The sequence below is a fragment of the Sinohyriopsis cumingii genome, unplaced genomic scaffold (assembly GCF_028554795.1).
Source record: "Sinohyriopsis cumingii isolate HCF-2022 unplaced genomic scaffold, ASM2855479v2 utg001851l, whole genome shotgun sequence".
NCBI lineage: Eukaryota > Metazoa > Mollusca > Bivalvia > Unionida > Unionidae > Sinohyriopsis > Sinohyriopsis cumingii.
The window spans coordinates 150,412-166,924 of NW_028316071.1; the positions used below are offsets into that span (position 1 = coordinate 150,412).

The 16,513-nt window shown below is 34.4% G+C and overlaps 1 protein-coding gene across 2 annotated transcripts in view; it reads right to left on the minus strand.

The window, feature by feature from the left end:
* The window catches only part of LOC149771444 (uncharacterized), a 41,625-nt gene extending 25,628 nt beyond the window's left edge, over positions 1-15,997 (minus strand). For both annotated transcript variants that reach the window (XM_089948445.1, XM_089948444.1), the window contains exons 1-7: positions 15,873-15,997; positions 13,842-14,517; positions 9,513-10,205; positions 7,910-8,034; positions 7,037-7,142; positions 3,520-3,724; positions 926-1,106 (exon numbers count right to left, since the gene is read on the minus strand). In XM_089948445.1, the coding sequence (XP_089804571.1) occupies positions 926-1,106; positions 3,520-3,724; positions 7,037-7,142; positions 7,910-8,034; positions 9,513-10,205; positions 13,842-14,517; positions 15,873-15,913 (2,027 nt within the window). In that variant the 5' untranslated portion in view covers positions 15,914-15,997. The remainder of the gene's footprint in view (positions 1-925; positions 1,107-3,519; positions 3,725-7,036; positions 7,143-7,909; positions 8,035-9,512; positions 10,206-13,841; positions 14,518-15,872) is intronic.
* Positions 15,998-16,513: the final 516 nt, after the last annotated feature.

The following is a 16,513-nucleotide window of genomic DNA, read 5'->3' on the forward strand; positions in this document are numbered from 1 at the left end:
CAGGTGAACTCACTTCATTTGATCAATCGAACACTTATAAATAGTTTAGTGTATGTAACATAAGCTACCTTAAATTAACCAACTCTTTCATAACTGTGATCAAAGATAACAAGGCAGCCAAATGAAAAGAATACTTTGTAAAATAAAGAGCTTGATTTCACAGATATGGACCATTGTGGGCAAGCGAGTTTCTGAGAATTCTTAAACTGACACTTAGAGATATCCTCAAGGATGATAAAAAGTTTCATTATTACTTCCAATTAAAACACAACATCAATATTATACTAATTGAACAATACAAAAATTGAGTTTCAACATAGACGATTGTCTCACGAAATAAATGTTGCGTGTTTTAGTAAAAAAAGGAATCTTGTTTCGTGGTGTATCAACAGTTAGTCTAGTCCCCTGCTCTGTGGACTCCTGATTTGGCAGGATACTATTAAATGCCACTATGGGAACCAGACTCATCAAGAAAACAAAAAGCAGTGACGTATTACACAGATTTTTCGCGTACATGTGATGGCTGATGAAACCAGTTGGAACAATTTTTTATATTTTGAAAATAAATGTTTTTTATTTTTTAAACAGAATAATGAACAACTCATTAGAAAAAGTGTGTTATTAAAAATTATTATCGATGTGTTTGTAAAATGAGGATTTAATCATTAAAGAGCCCATTTCCCTAATGCTGCCCCCCCCCCCCACGGTTTTCTTGATGTCAATGCGATTTTGTTAAATTTTTGGAGGTCCCTTGGTAACTCACACTTCGCTTATAGTGTGGTCTATGTTTGTGGACCCCGTTGTGCAAGAGTTATTGAGGGAAAGGTGTAGCTGGATATTCAAAAAATTATAAGTACGAACAGTATTAAAAGCTTGACCATTTACAAAATTACACAAATACAGCAAATAACCCATATTTGATTACCTGTCCATCTTTGAGTAGATCTGGCCCAGTAGGGAGTGCATCTGTGCACCACGGAGACTGAGTTCCCCATAGTGGGCCGAAACTAGTATTAGAGCTTGACGTGCATCTGTCTCTGCATATCGCAGTGTGGTATCTTGCACCTCTTTTGATGAGTGAAGGGCCTTCCACTGCAAGGCTGAGGCTGAAAATACGGTCAAATTACAAAGTTTAATTGCTTTCACCTGACTTATATCTATATACAGTAGATATTTCTTAGTGATTTAACTGTCTCAGAATGATATTTTGAAAATAAATAATGTCAAAAGGTATCACCTTGAATATTATAACCTCTGTGTACCTACAATCGCTAAAATAATCAACTTGTCAGAATTTAAAACACACCTTTTTCAGACCAACCTGCTAAATTTTACATCTCAATAAAATATCCACCATGCAGTAATAGATATAAAAAGCAAAACTGATGTACATTTATTAAGCCCTGTGTCTCCATGAAATGTTGTGTCTCATTATCAAACCAGTCATGATATACACTCTTTGTATATGGCTTTTGGAAAAGCAATCTTTTACAGGAAATTTAAAATTGCAACTGCACGAAAGTGATACTAATGTCTTGCTATTTCCTGAATATAAATTCACAACTTATTCAATTAAGTTCATTGAATTCAGAAGTGGTTTGATCATAAATTTATAATGGAGAGAGATATGTCCAACTAATTCATTTTCTCTTATATTTGCAAACAAATGTTACACTGTAAATTACAGTATTTTCATGTCTTCAAACTTTGGTTACAGTCTTAATTCCAGAGTTTTGCAACATAATTATGTCACAGATTACTGATTAGAAAACTCAAATATTTTATTTCTTTACAATATATATATATATATATATATATATATATATATATATATATATATATATATATATATATCTATATTCACCACAAACATTTCAAAAAAATATGGCATTTAAAGTGTTGGTATAAAGCAAATTGATATACCAGTACTATTGGTATATCAAATTGTGATCTGCCCATGGCGCAATAATACGAATATATAAACATTCTTTCAACTGCAGGCCTATAGATCAATGATGAATTTCCCCTCTTTAATGATGCATGAAAATAACAATAAAAAGTAATTAAAATTTAAAATGGTGCACAATTTCATCACAATCTTTTCTTTTTTCTGTTCCCATCTCCCTTATCTTGCATAAGGGGTGACATGCACAGAAATATGGAGTGAGAGAAAAACAATTTAGGCTGGATGAAAACCTTAAAACTGATCTTGCACCAAGTAACCTACATGAATATGGTTTGTCATAATGGTATGTTTACACTTTCCTTGGGATCTATCTACAGTGTTCATAATATCAATGATACATAGTTGCAATAGCCAGTCAACACTATAAGTTAAATTTGTCGGTTATGAGGCACAATTACTTTAACATATTTAATGATTTATTGTTGTTGTTTCTTAAACCTAGTATAATGTTCCAAATATCGATTATTATTATTATTATTAAATATGAAAATGTCCAAACGGCAGCCTCTTTCTCTCTCTCTCTTTCAGGACCATCAAAGCAAGATGCGGGCAAAAATCCATGAAAATACAAGCATTGTGGATTTTCACTTGTGTCATATGACAATGTCTCTGGACCTATGAATGATGGTAAAGTCAAACTGTCCAAATGAAAAGGAGAGAGAGAGTGAGGAATTGTATGGTCAGTAGTAATGCTAATTAAAGCAGAATAATAACTTAGATCAACTGTAAATATATTAAAATGTTTTAATTATCTCTTGTTGGTTTGTCATTTCGCTTAGTTTCTATTCCACGCTGATTTCCATATGCCAGTATGTGAATGCCTTAGCATTCAGTGTGTACCAGAAGCTAACGTGTTCCTAGGGCTCTACTTTCTTCATAAAAACAATCTTTCATGTTTAAATCATAACTGTGTCTTATATTAATTTAATCAATGTGAATAATAATAGAAACTTAAAAAGAAAACAATCAACTTATCAATTTGCAAATCTCTGTAGCAGACACACTAGCAGGGATGTGAGGAGTTCATTCACTTGGTCAATACCCAGTTTTCCTGAGCATATTTTAACTCCGTTCAAAGGGCAAATATGTGTATTTGTATGTGATATAAATAAATATATGTATAATATGTATGCTGCATCAATGATGTACCACTCACTGTAAAAATTTTTCATTAAAATCCTATTGTAATTCTTACTACAGGAATTGGATCCTGATCTTCATGTCTTTCACTGTACATGCAGATGAAAATAAATTTACTGATTGATGGATAGAATAACTTGACTGACTGACCAAATAATCTTCATTCTTTGACCAAATAATTCATCATTGTTAAATAAAAATCTTGTCATTAGCTAAATAATTTAAATTGTATACTTTATACTGCTTTCGCAGATTAAAATGTAATGTTGTAACTTGAGTATTAGTTTCAGTGGGTAAGAAAAAAAGAATCTTATTTTTAATTTGATAATTTTCTTACTATCAGACAGGCAGTCTCTGAAAAGAAAGTGGACTATAGTTTAACTATGAATAGACATCGTTGCAAAATATCTCACCTGAAGTGTGTAGGAACAGGTACAGAAGAGGATGACTTTCTGTCAAACACATTCTGGCAATTCTCAGAGCCTCTTTTGCATGGAAATAGTACTTCTCATCATCAAACTTTTGCAGAACTAGGTGAGCTTTACTGAGTGCTCGATGAGCAAATGCCAACTGCAGTGTCTCACAGGCATAAATCTTCTTGGCAGTTTCTAAGGTAAACTGCAAAGACCAAAAGTGTTAAGCTTTATGAAATTTAACCGTCTTTCAAAAAATAATCTTTAGTTGCTTAACCTGCCAATGCTGAAGATTGTGAATAGGGGTTTCTGATTCAAACGGAAAAATCTGTACGTTCAAAAGATTTATTTTTATGCAGATATCCCCAAACTGCAAGAAACTGATGTAAGCTCAAGTTTAAATTTAGTTAAAATACAAATTTTGAAAGATTACAGATTTTCCTGTAAGGGAGACCTGATAAATCTTAACTGCATCAGGTTTTAACTATCCAATTACAATGACATATAGAGACATTCATAAGACACATTCATAAAGAAATTGCCACCACACCACCATACACATTTCAATCAGTACTATTGCATGTATTGCAGGGAATATAGGGTTTTAATGTCACATTACTGTAGTCAGCATTTCAAAATTGCATATGTGTGTAAGGAAGCATTAAATATCCTGGTACAAAATGAAGCAACGGTCAGTAGATTTGGACACTGTCTGCAAACAGCTGCATCTAAATTATATCTGATCCCTGTGGCAGTGTATTGTTCATTCAGTGTGGTGTTCTCTAACACCGTTTGGTTCAAATTCCTTGTGTACTCAGGAAATAATGCAAATAACCTTTCCATCAGATTTGGAAAGACATGCTTATATATACAATGTCAGACATGTGGTTCTAGACACTACTTTGTCAATACTCTTGGGTTCAAAGCAGTGTATCCAAGTTTCATCACATGTAATGATCTTTTTTAAGTAAAAAAATAACCTTCTACTTCTGTAACTGTATAATAATTCCCTGCAGATTATTACCTATAAACACTTTTGCAATCTTGGTAAGCAATGGACATAACTCTGCACCTCCCTTATTCTTTAGTTACAATTTCATCTGCACTTCCTTATTCTTTAGTTACAATTTCCTCTGCACTTCTACATAGAACATCAGAATTGTCTGCCACCTCTCAAACGTCAGCATGTCTGTCTTTCTTCACATATCGTTCTATAGAATTGACTAAATTCTTAATGGCTGGTTGATGGATTTGACTTTGTGAAGAACAGCAGCAAGAGGGAACAATTTATTCTTTGCACATACTGCAAATGCCATACTGATATTAGTTATTATATAAATTTACAACATTCATCAACAAAGTAGCACTAACACCAAACAGCATTGGGGGAAATGCACAAAAGCAAATCTCAATTCCAAAGCAAATCTCAAATCTCAAATCCAAAATTAAATAACATGTCTAAACATTCTATCTAGTGTGGTCACTGCATGTTTTATACCCCTCACAGTAACTGAATGCAGAAAGATCATATTCTATGCTGAGAATATTTCAGCCAAATCTTTGTGGAAGTGTGAACACTAACCTTTAGTCTCCGATGTGTCCAAAGATGAACCCTAATGACAGTTGCAACACCTTGAAACTCACCACTGAACTACTGAGAGCAGCAAAGACTTATCCAGTTAAAACTGTATTTCAGTGTCAAAGTAATTTTTTAAAGACTGAAACTTGGTATATATTTTTATTTTATGCTAGAATTTGTAGATTTTACATGAAAAATAATTTTAAATTATCAGTTTTATTTTTTCACCCAATAAATTTTTTAAATAGACATTGCTAACATTATGTCCAAGGATTTTCAACTGATTATGGTGTCAATCATTTAGCACAGTTTTAGTATGCTGACTTGTCATACATAAGAACCATGTTCAAATCCCACTATTAGCTTTATTTTTTTAATTTTATCTAAGCATGTGCTTTCTTACCTCGAATTTGGATCGAGAATTATGTTACTACTCATATTTTCTGTGTGAATGTACACAAAACACAGCAGAATATAAATTGTACACAGTAGACATTACCGCAAGAAATTTGTTACTTCATTGTTACACACTTTAGATAGCCAACATACAATTTACTTGTTCCAAGTGAATAATTGGTATGTTTCATCTTGTGGGTGAAACGCACTAATATTTTGACACACTTGATTAAATATATCCTTTATTTACTCTATACATGCAAATATTATCTGTGTGTGTGTGTGTGTGTGTTTTTGTGTGTGTAATATTTAACAATGCTAAGTTGACCAACAATTTTTGGTTTAAAAGTGTATTACGTGTGAAGAAAACATTTTATTTTTTAATTCAGATTTGAATTCCAGTCATTTTCTGTGAGCTTACATGAGTAAATAACTTATTCTCAACTGTACAATGCCATATGTTTTTAAATGTTGTATGCACTGCCCCCCCCCCATCCCTAGAACCTCCAAACTTGTTGGCATGTATATACTGAAACACAGAAAACCATCAACCTCTACTGTATTTGCTTGACATACAAGTTACAAATTAAACTCCAATGAAAACAGCATAGGTGTGTATCTGTTGTCACACAGTGTGCCAGCAGATCTAGGTCTTTGCTGTTAATAATTAGTCTACTGATGACTATAGGAAACAGCACAGATTTAGGCCCAGTAGTGACAACACTGTCTGAACATATAATGTAATCCCTATTCTGGTCCAGTAGTCATGAAACAGTCAATGCACATGATGTTGTGTTTATTCTTCCCCAGTAGATATCAAATGGTCTGAGAACATATTAAATGTGGTGTCTTATTCAGCCCCAGTAGTCATGAAACAGTCTGAACACATATTAAATGTAGTCTCTATTCAGGTCCCATAGTCATGAAACTGTCTCAGCACATAACGTGTGTCTATTCACATCCATTAGTCATGAAACTGTCTCATCACATAATGCAGTGTCCTGTCAGGCCCAACAGTCATGAAACTGTATTACTGCACAACTGAACTCAGACTTGAAACTGTAAAATAAAATATTACAAAGAACTCCCTCATTATAATGCTGTCTGTGGAGGCCACAGAGTAACTACCTGGAAGACTACTTTATAATGATGTGCATTATATGCCCCATTATAAAACCATTTAATAAAATGAGACCTATGAGCACACTCATCAGGTACCATGTTAAAATAAAGAGCCTGATAGTATGACCATTTCATGCTAAAACTGAAAGCAGTATGTATATAGAGTTGCAAGCAAAGAGATGATGCCGTAATATTTATCATTCTAATCTTGCTCTGAGCAGAGTAACTGATGATACAAAACAAAATTGCTGAAATTTTTTAGTATAAGTTCAACTTTTGCACTCAGACTATGGGGCAAGATATACCATGATTATATTTTGCAAAGGCAGATTTAGGCCTATGCTGTTTACAGTTCCTACATGGTATATATTGTTAAATATATTAAATGTAAGGTTAGCAAATCAGTAAACATCATGTTACCTTAGCAACAGTTAGACCTGCTTCATCCTGTTTGAACTCACTGGAGAAATGACAGAAAGTAAGCAAGGCTTTCAGGTACAAAGGATGTCTCTGTCCAAAGAACTGACTGAAATGGCAGACAAATGGAAATTTGTAGAGCATATGTGTCCTAGGTATGTAGGTAAGTAAGTATTACATATTTATGTACACATGCACATATGTATATATATATGTACGTATGCAACAGGCGACAGGTACATAAGCAAGATATGTATGAACTGGTAGTCATATGGATTATGTACATGGATTTTTAAAATTAACAGTTGCAAGAGAAAATGGTAGAAAACAAACCTAGAGACAACCATGAATAACTGGATGCATACCAGCACCAAATAAAGTTTTACACTACACAGGAAATGGATTTAATTTTAAATGACATTCAGTAAGCAGAGTATAATCTGAATACATGTAGTTTTCCACCATAATATGAGTTGGCTTTCCTGCCCCTCTCCCATCCTTCCTCAGACAGAGGAATGGTAATATCTTTGTTAGAAATGAGAGTTGTACTTAGCTATCAGTTCATTCATACTAATGATGTCTCACATTACATTATGCATGCAGAAGTAAATGAAAATAATTAGAGACTAGCTTACAATTCTCAAACTCTGATCCTATAATGATATGTTTGGTTCAATTATCAAGGTAAGATTTTTGATAATCCTTAAAAACAGTAAGTTAGTAGTAGTAGTAGCAGTAGTAGTAGAAGTAGTTTTTCTTGCTCATCATCATAATCACTATCACCATAATCAACAGCAAACCATCATGATAATCACAACTGCCACAAAATCATCATCATCATCATCATCATCATCATCATCATCATTTGCCTCTTACTTAGCCATCTGCACAGCCTCAACTGCCAGGGTCTCAGCTCTCTTGATTTGCCAGCGAGAGCAGTAGGTCATGACAGTACTGCAAAGGGTGTTGATGATCTGTGAATTGTCAGTGGGGTCCAGAGCCTGTGAAATAACAACATTATCTTGTAGTATTTGAACATTTTAAATTTTGACAACAAAATATCTGAACTAATGCACTGAATTTTCTTTTGTTTGTGAGTTTGAATTTCTCATCAAATGAAATATCAACACACTACACCCACCAACACTGCCAAGACAAACTGTTGTCTGTATTTTGTAAATGTATGATACTTTCAGAGTCAGATTAGACTTAATCCTGAATCAGTTTAAAGCCGTGAATGTCTTTGTTTTTCATATCAATTTTAGCGCTTTGGTGAAAAATTAAATTTTCATCTGCATTTAAATCTGTGGATATGGGAGGGGTTCCTAATGTTACCACACAAAAAAATATTTGTTTTATTGAGACCAAAAATTAATTGTTTTTATCAACTATGAAATCCACAAAAACTAGCATCCCATAAAAGAGTTAAATCACTTTGTACCATATATATTTTAGCATGAGTACTGTGTTTAAATAGCCCTGTGAAGCTAGCCAAATAACAACTGGCACTGATTACTGTTATTATGTGCCTCTGAAGAAAACCTAGAGATAGTTCTGCCATACTTCCATCCAGTCTGTCCATCCATCAATACACTCCTCCTTAAACCATCAAAGATGAAAACTTGAAACTTAGGTCAATGATAGCATTATGGTGTAGGCTGTGCCAACACTGGAAAAGTGAATGTAGGTCACAGTGACCAAATTGCGATAAAAAAAATCACACATTCATTCAAAAATACATCATATCAAATAAGAGCCTTTCAGATGAAAAACTAAGTTATATCTGGGAAAAATACTCACTGAAAAAAAGAAACAAAATTTTGCAAAGTGCATTTCTTTCATCAATTGTTTTTATTAAATGTCATACGCTGGTGTAACATGATTATGTCTGAGAATGAAAACTGACAGTCTTGTAATTTTTAAATGATCTTACAGAAAGAACTGTAAATGACAAAACATTTCTTATGCTACAGCTATTTTTAAATTATGAGGCATGAATTAAAAGTTTAGATTCACATGAGTGGTCGGTTTCTTTTTGGAGTCAGTATATAGTTGATGCTAATTCGAATTATGTGCTTTCATTTTAATGCCATTTATAATTAAGAAATAAGATTAATTCATGCCACTTTGCTTGTTTTTATACCATATCTGGTGCCATGTTCTGTAACCTCAGGAATGCATCTGTGGCATAAATTAAGAATCACCTGTAGGCTGTATACTATATATTCTTGTAATCTATAGAACAAACACCATTATAAAAGGAAATAAGCCAAGGAAAACAGGAAAAATCCAAACAGAAAAAAATTGATGCTGAGGAAAACAATACTGACTTTTCAAGTTTCATGTTTAACATGCAAAAAAGCAAGAACACAGGCATGCCATCAATAATGTGCTAGCAGATCAGGGTCTACACTGTTTTCAGGTGTGTTCACATGATACACATAAAAGCATACACAAGAAAGCACAGTAGTGGTCTGACCTTCATTGCTTGTTGTGACCAGGCAAATGCAGGATTGATGGATCCCATCTCCAGAAGTGTGGTACTGAGTTCTGTGAATATATCTGCCTCCTTCAAGATGTCCTGTCCAAAGGACACCATTTTTATCTGCCATTTCATCTCACATGCAAATCGGTATGCCGCATTAGCCTTCAAAAAATCATAGTTCCTGTTGCGCAGATGCATCAACTTGATGTAACCTTTATATTTTAACATCCAAATATCTAGATGATGTGACTCACTGAGAAATGCCATCAAATGGGTCATGATTCGTTCTGAATCTGCAAAGTAGCTAAATTCTGTGAGGAAATCAGCAAAATTAAAACTTAATTTTGTGAAATGTTTGACTGTCTCTTGATTCCGGGGAATCTTTGAGTTGGAAATCATTAAGTTGTAGAAGGATGTTAGAATGTCTTGGAGAAGGTTGACCTCTGAGTCAAGAAGAAGTTTAAAATATTTGAAGTAGAGATGGTACATGTTAGCTTCTTGAAGTATCTCCTGTACAATATCGCACATGCACAACTCAAACCCATTTGGGAGAAGTTTCCTTCTTGCCAACACAGCTACCAGTTCTAATTTTCTCATCTTCTCCAAAGCCTTTGTCTCTGCCTGAAGTTGAGCTTGATCAACAGAAGAGGATGACTTTTGCAGCCTATTAAAATGCTCATCTGGGACCTGAAAAGTAAAATTATTCTTCTAAGCTATTTTTTTTAAAGCAATTGTTCACTGAAAGACCTGACACCTAACTGACCCCATGGACATGGAGGCATCTGTCAAACATATGTGACATAACAGAGACTGTGACAGACATAGCAGTGGACCTGGTAACAAATTTGATTACCAGCTTGGTGTGAATTGTTACAAAACTTGGTGGCTGAATACCCAAGCAAGCAGAGCAATGGAAAGAATGTACAGCCATACCTGACAATAGCAGCCACCCATGGAAAAAGGCCTCTGTATGCAGGTACACATTTCAAACTTGGTATTTGAACAAATATGATGCAATGAATATTATTATTAACACTGTAATAATATCATTAGTATTCTATTATCATTGTTATTATTATTATTATTATTCTTCTTCTTCTTCTTCTTCTTCTTATTATTATTATTATTATAAATAGGTTTACTTTAGTGCACTATTCAGCAAAATCATAAAATACATGTATATGTTGTTTTCTCCCAGATGTATGTTCCACAAAAGATTACTAAATTATGCGGGGGCCCCGAGTGGCCGAGTGGTCTAAAGCGCTCTCCGTTACGGATCACTGCCATCTCACCTCTGTCTGTGTGGGTTCGAGTCCAGGATTCAGCCAATGTGGGTATGTGAGAAAGCTTGCCAGTAGCTTCTCGTGGGTCAGTGGTTCTTCTCAGGGTTTTCCCCGAGGTCTTCCTCCACCATTAATACTGGCTGCCATGCATAGCCTGTTGTGTGCTGAAAAATGGCGTTAAACCCCACAACAACAACAACAACTAAATTCTGCCCAATTTAATCCATCTCTGAAATTAAATCATCAATCATTTTTCAAAACAAAATCACTGATCTGAGTTTTGTTTTATGTACCATGACAAAACCCCAATGACACTATCAACTAACAACTTATGCATGACTGTGAAGGACCACTCTCAGTAGCCTAAGTGGTTAGAATGTCCACCCTGGATGTGGGAGGTTGCGGGTTTGAACCCCTGCCGAATCATACAAAAGACTTAAAAAATGGTACTTGCAGCTACCTTGCTTGGCACTCTGCATTTAAGATGTTAGTGTTAGAACTGGTCGGCCTGATATCAGAATAAAGTAACTGGGTGGGACATGATGCCCCAGTGCTAGACATCACAGACTGCCACACCAGAGACATCGTAGCAATGTGACTAAAATTGTTAAAGCTACATTAAAAATCCAAAGCACGGCACACATGTATGGCTGTAAATGAAAGGAAGGACTCTTTGTTTGCCCAAATTGTTTAATTATTCACAGAAATAGCTCTCCATGCTTCAAAAAGTATCTGGATTATCATTTGCTCAACTGAACAGGATTAAAAGTCAGCTTATGTTAGAGGCATGTGATGAATAGTGAATTCAAAGAACCCTTATGTGGCCATTATTAGTAACACCTGAACAGGAGTTTCACCTGCCTTTTAAATAAAGAAAAGTATTTTAAACAGTGAATGACCTCTGACTGTAATGAAAAGGGAGGTAACTCTTATCTCTAATCAAAGATTAACTATCATCAGAGACAGCTTTAATTCACAGGCAAATAATTAAAGATATCACATCAGATATTTCACACTGGTACAAAATATGACTCACATTTCTACTGTGACAACACAACTGCTTTATGTACATTTCAGTAAGCTAAATGATTTGACACTATTCCCTAACAATAAAAACTGCCTTGCTATTCGAAGATCATATATTGACACCATAACAAAAATTTTGTATTGTTCATCAGCTGGTACACGTACATGTATGTTTACACTTTCATCAGATGATAAGACTTACTGGTTTTACATTTTCTTTTTTCTTTCTTTGTGATAACATGTATTTATACACATGTATTTTGTTTCTTTAACATTTTATTACTGTTACATATTAGCTTTGATCATAATCATGCTAGAATAAATTGTTTACTACATGTCCAAGGTCATCAAAATGGAAAAAGTACATAAACATTTTGAAAAATAATTGATTTGGAAAGAACACTGCTCAATTATCACATTCCAAAATCCCAGACTAACCCAGAAATGTTACAACCAATGTTTACTGTATTTGGTAAGAAAACATCTGGCTGTTGACAGCAGAAAGCATGTGATTATTATATACATGACTTTTGACTGGCTGTTAAGAAAAGGTGACAGGTATATAAAGGTGACCATTTTGGCACATTTGACTGGACTATATAACATATAAATTCAATATATAATTTCAATATTTTACATGGAAATATATATGCAGCATTATCTGTTTTTCCAAAACGGCAGCAGGATTTATGTCAGTATTTCTGCAAAATCAAACTTTCTCTCTGAAATATGCAACCTGCATATTGTACAATTTTATGACTGCATTGTAAAAATTTTGAAAGAAAATTACAGAAAATGACTTTAAGGTCCCAAAAACTTTAATTATATATGACAGTATTCTTTTCTTTGTCTAATATTTATCCAGAACTGGCAAACTGCTAACTCAAATACTGTGCTACCACTATGCTCAGGGTTTTCACTTACCAATGTTTTCAGAATATTTTCTTAAAGACAGAGATGGGATACAAAAGAAAAACTGACTCAAGTGCTGCATCATTTTTTCCCCAGCTGTGGAAGAAAAAAAGATCTGTGAATAGGTAAATGATTGGTCAATTATAATTGTTTTGACAGACAATCCTGATCTCTTATGGTTACCTGTATACATGTATATGCAACCATCTGGTTACAAAATCCTGGGGGCCCCAAGTGGCCGAGTGGTCTAAGGTGCTATCCATTACGGATCACTGCCATCTCACCTCTGTCTGCGGGGGTTCGAGTCTAGGATTCAGCCAATGTGGGTATGTGAGAAAGCTTGCCAGTAGCTTCTCGTGGGTCAGTGGTTCTTCCCGGGGTTTTCCCGGGTTCTTCCTCCACCATTAATACTGGTAGCCATGCATAGCCTATCGTGTGCTGAAAAATGGTGTTAAACCCCACAACAACAACAACAACAACAACATCAAAATCCTGTCTTTAATAATTATTTTCTGAAAATCATTTTTGCTTTAAAATATTTGTTTCACAGGTCAAAAAGTCTGTAAAAAAAAGTCCACTTGACCTATTAGACAAAAAGTAAAAGAGAGTATACTAATTCAGAATAAACTCTAACTCCACCAGCTTTAAAAGTTTACAATGTTAACGACCAAACTTCAATCATATGAAATTTTAGTTTCTGGAAAATATTTTGTGACACTTCTGACACCAGCTAAAATTACATGTAATCACAAATTGAGATCAGTCCTGCACTCCCTCTGGTAAGAGTTTAGTAGCAATAAAAAGCAAGAGCAAAGCACTTGTATGAGCTTGATAACAACAAGTAGAAAACAAAGTTCTGATAGAAAATATGGATTTTCAATGAACAGAGTCACCAATATTCTCAGAAGAACATCATTTTTAATTTAAGAGAAACAATGGACACCAATGAATTAGCAATTACCTATATGGGTGAGTGAATGGTAAATTCACTAAACTGCCTGAAATTTTTTTGCTGCTGTTTTTAAGCTAGGCAAGTGAAATTTCAACACCTATCATTGATTTCTATTTGTTTTATGTCATTTGATTTATCAACCAAACTAACCTGTATAAGAGATCTGAAATTATCAGGAGTTTGTATCCACTGCTGGAAGTATCCCTTGACTAGGGTCATACTTTCAAACTTTTGGCTAAATACTGAAACTTTGTCTTCATGCTCAGGATTATTGTCATGAGCTCCTTTCTCCAGCTCTGAGTCATCACGACCAACATAACCTGCCTTCTGTTCTTCCTCAAGATTCAGGACATTCTGAGAACCTTCTGAATCGTCCTGATATTTTATTGGTGGCAGTGGCTGATAATGTGGAAGCTTCATTGATACTTTTTTTTGAACAGCAGTACTGACATCTGAAAATCTGGAGGATTGTGAGGTGGGTCGATGAATAAGGGTGTTGTCTAGAAATTCAACAAGGGTTTTGTATCTTTTCTTCACTTCTTTGTCCCCACTGGGATTTTTTAAAGCCTCTCTAAAGTGTCGATACCAATCAACTGCTCTACCCTTGGTTGGAAGTAAATCTATAAGTATCCTGGTCTTGTCTTGCGGAGTTGTGCCACTCTCTATCCTTTTCTCATCCTCAGTTGTTAAAACACCAGTATCAACCAAATGTCCTATGACATGTTCAACCCTCATCTCCTGTACCAGTGCAATCCGATTCACTCTCAAACGCATTACATTCTGACGATCCAACCCAGACTGCATAACACCGTCAAAAGCATTTGGACTGGAAAGAAGAAAAAATAAAGCATTTGGACTGGAGAAAAAAACAACAAAACAACAAAATATTTGGACTGGAAAAAAAGAGCAGGACAACTTTTTAGTTACTTTGAGTAATCAACATGTTTGATCACCTTTAGGACAAAAACCATTATCACAAATCTGATCCATACTGTATTCAAGAAGTTTGTTTCTTTTTATTATTCATGAAAGCTAATACCAAGAGCTAAACAACAGATATATTGATCATGTAGAAATGAGGAATATAATCTGGATTGCTGCTGTCAAATCTGTATTAACACGTGAATTCTGAGTGTTGAATCTATTTAAAAATACATGCTGCAATTCAAATATTAGGCCAACTGTTCTTTTTCACCAAATATTTCAGGAAGAGTTCAGAATTTCATCCCCAACTTAATATGATCAGCTTCTGTCATGTCACATCAATACAGACCAACCTGTATCTCTCATAACAGGTCATAACACTATATATTTAAGAAATCTACACATTAGGAATCTGGTTTCTAAAGAGAAGTGATTTCTCAAAGCAGTGGTCTTTCAAAGAAGGTTTTACTGTCTACCTACCCTACAGTGAAACCAAACAGATCTAAAAGGAATAAAATTCTGACCCATTTGAACCCAAATGGAACTTAACAGGCCTAAATTATAACCTAAATGTCACTAAATATACCCTTAAGGAGGCATTACGTTTTTTTTAATTAAAAAAACTCAATTTAAATGAACACAAATGGAACAGAACAAACTCAAATGGCTTACATTTTAACAAAGTTTCCTTCATTGTAATAAAGCTTAGAGAAAGACTATTTTGGTGTGTGTGTGTGTGTGTGTGTGTGTGTGTGTGTGTGCAAGAGAGAAAGATTTGTCAATAGCATATTTGTGTCTCCATTTGAGCCCATTCAAATAGGGTGAATTGCCGTGCCTTTTGATATGAATTATCTTGCAATTAATAAATTTACACAAAAAAAAACGGATTTGCATTTTCACGTTGATATGGTTCTGCATCGTATCATATCGGATAGATTATTATGACAAAAACAAATGTACAACAGTCGCATTTTTACCTTCGAAAATGGGTAACATACGCCGAAGAATATCTCCAGAACACTGATGACGAAATATACGTAAAAATTAGGCACTCGTGTATTTTTTTAAGCTAAAATGCTACAAATAAACTAGATATCGCATTAAAATTATGCTCAACTAGACTACATTTCTGAACCGATAAATTTAAATTTCCTCAGTTGCCCATAGCAACAAGGTAGCAAGTGTCTGTCAAGGCAAACATGATACAATATGTGCAAATGTTTGGCCCTAGAAAAGTAGAAAAAGCTTTTATCATACTCAGTCAATACAAATGTCCCGCTTCTTACAATAGCTGCCATCGTTACATCCCTATAAACCGAAGTTTTGTCTTGTTTACTACGATGAACAGTCAGCTTCGTAGTTATCCAGCCATGGCAGTTCAACTCAATTATATGAGCGCTTTACTCCTTATGGAATATATCCATAATAAGCATTTATTAGATCAAGAGTATACAACATTTACAAAAATCAGTTATTTTGGAATGGGGCATAGATGTTCAAGCCCCGTCTTAAACTAGTGTCACTGTTTCGCAATACTCGAGACCAGATAAAGCTCGTGGTTTCATGATCCCTTTTAAAAATAAGTTTTTAAATTTCCTCAGTTTTTAAAAATTTTTGTTGATCAGCCTTGGTGTTCATGTATTCTGAGATTTGTATTACAACTGGGATTTATTGTGTATTTTTTTTACTGTGACTCATTAATATTTTGATGTATGTATTGCTGTTCATGTTCTTTGCTGATCCTACCATCCTAATGAAATTATTATTATTATTAGTAGTAGTAGTAGTAGTAGTAGCAGTAGTAGTAGAGACAGCCGTTGGTGGAGCATGTGTGTGTGTGTTTAATTATTGAGAAAAAACTGGTACTGCCACTGTTACAAATAGATGCACGACGTTTT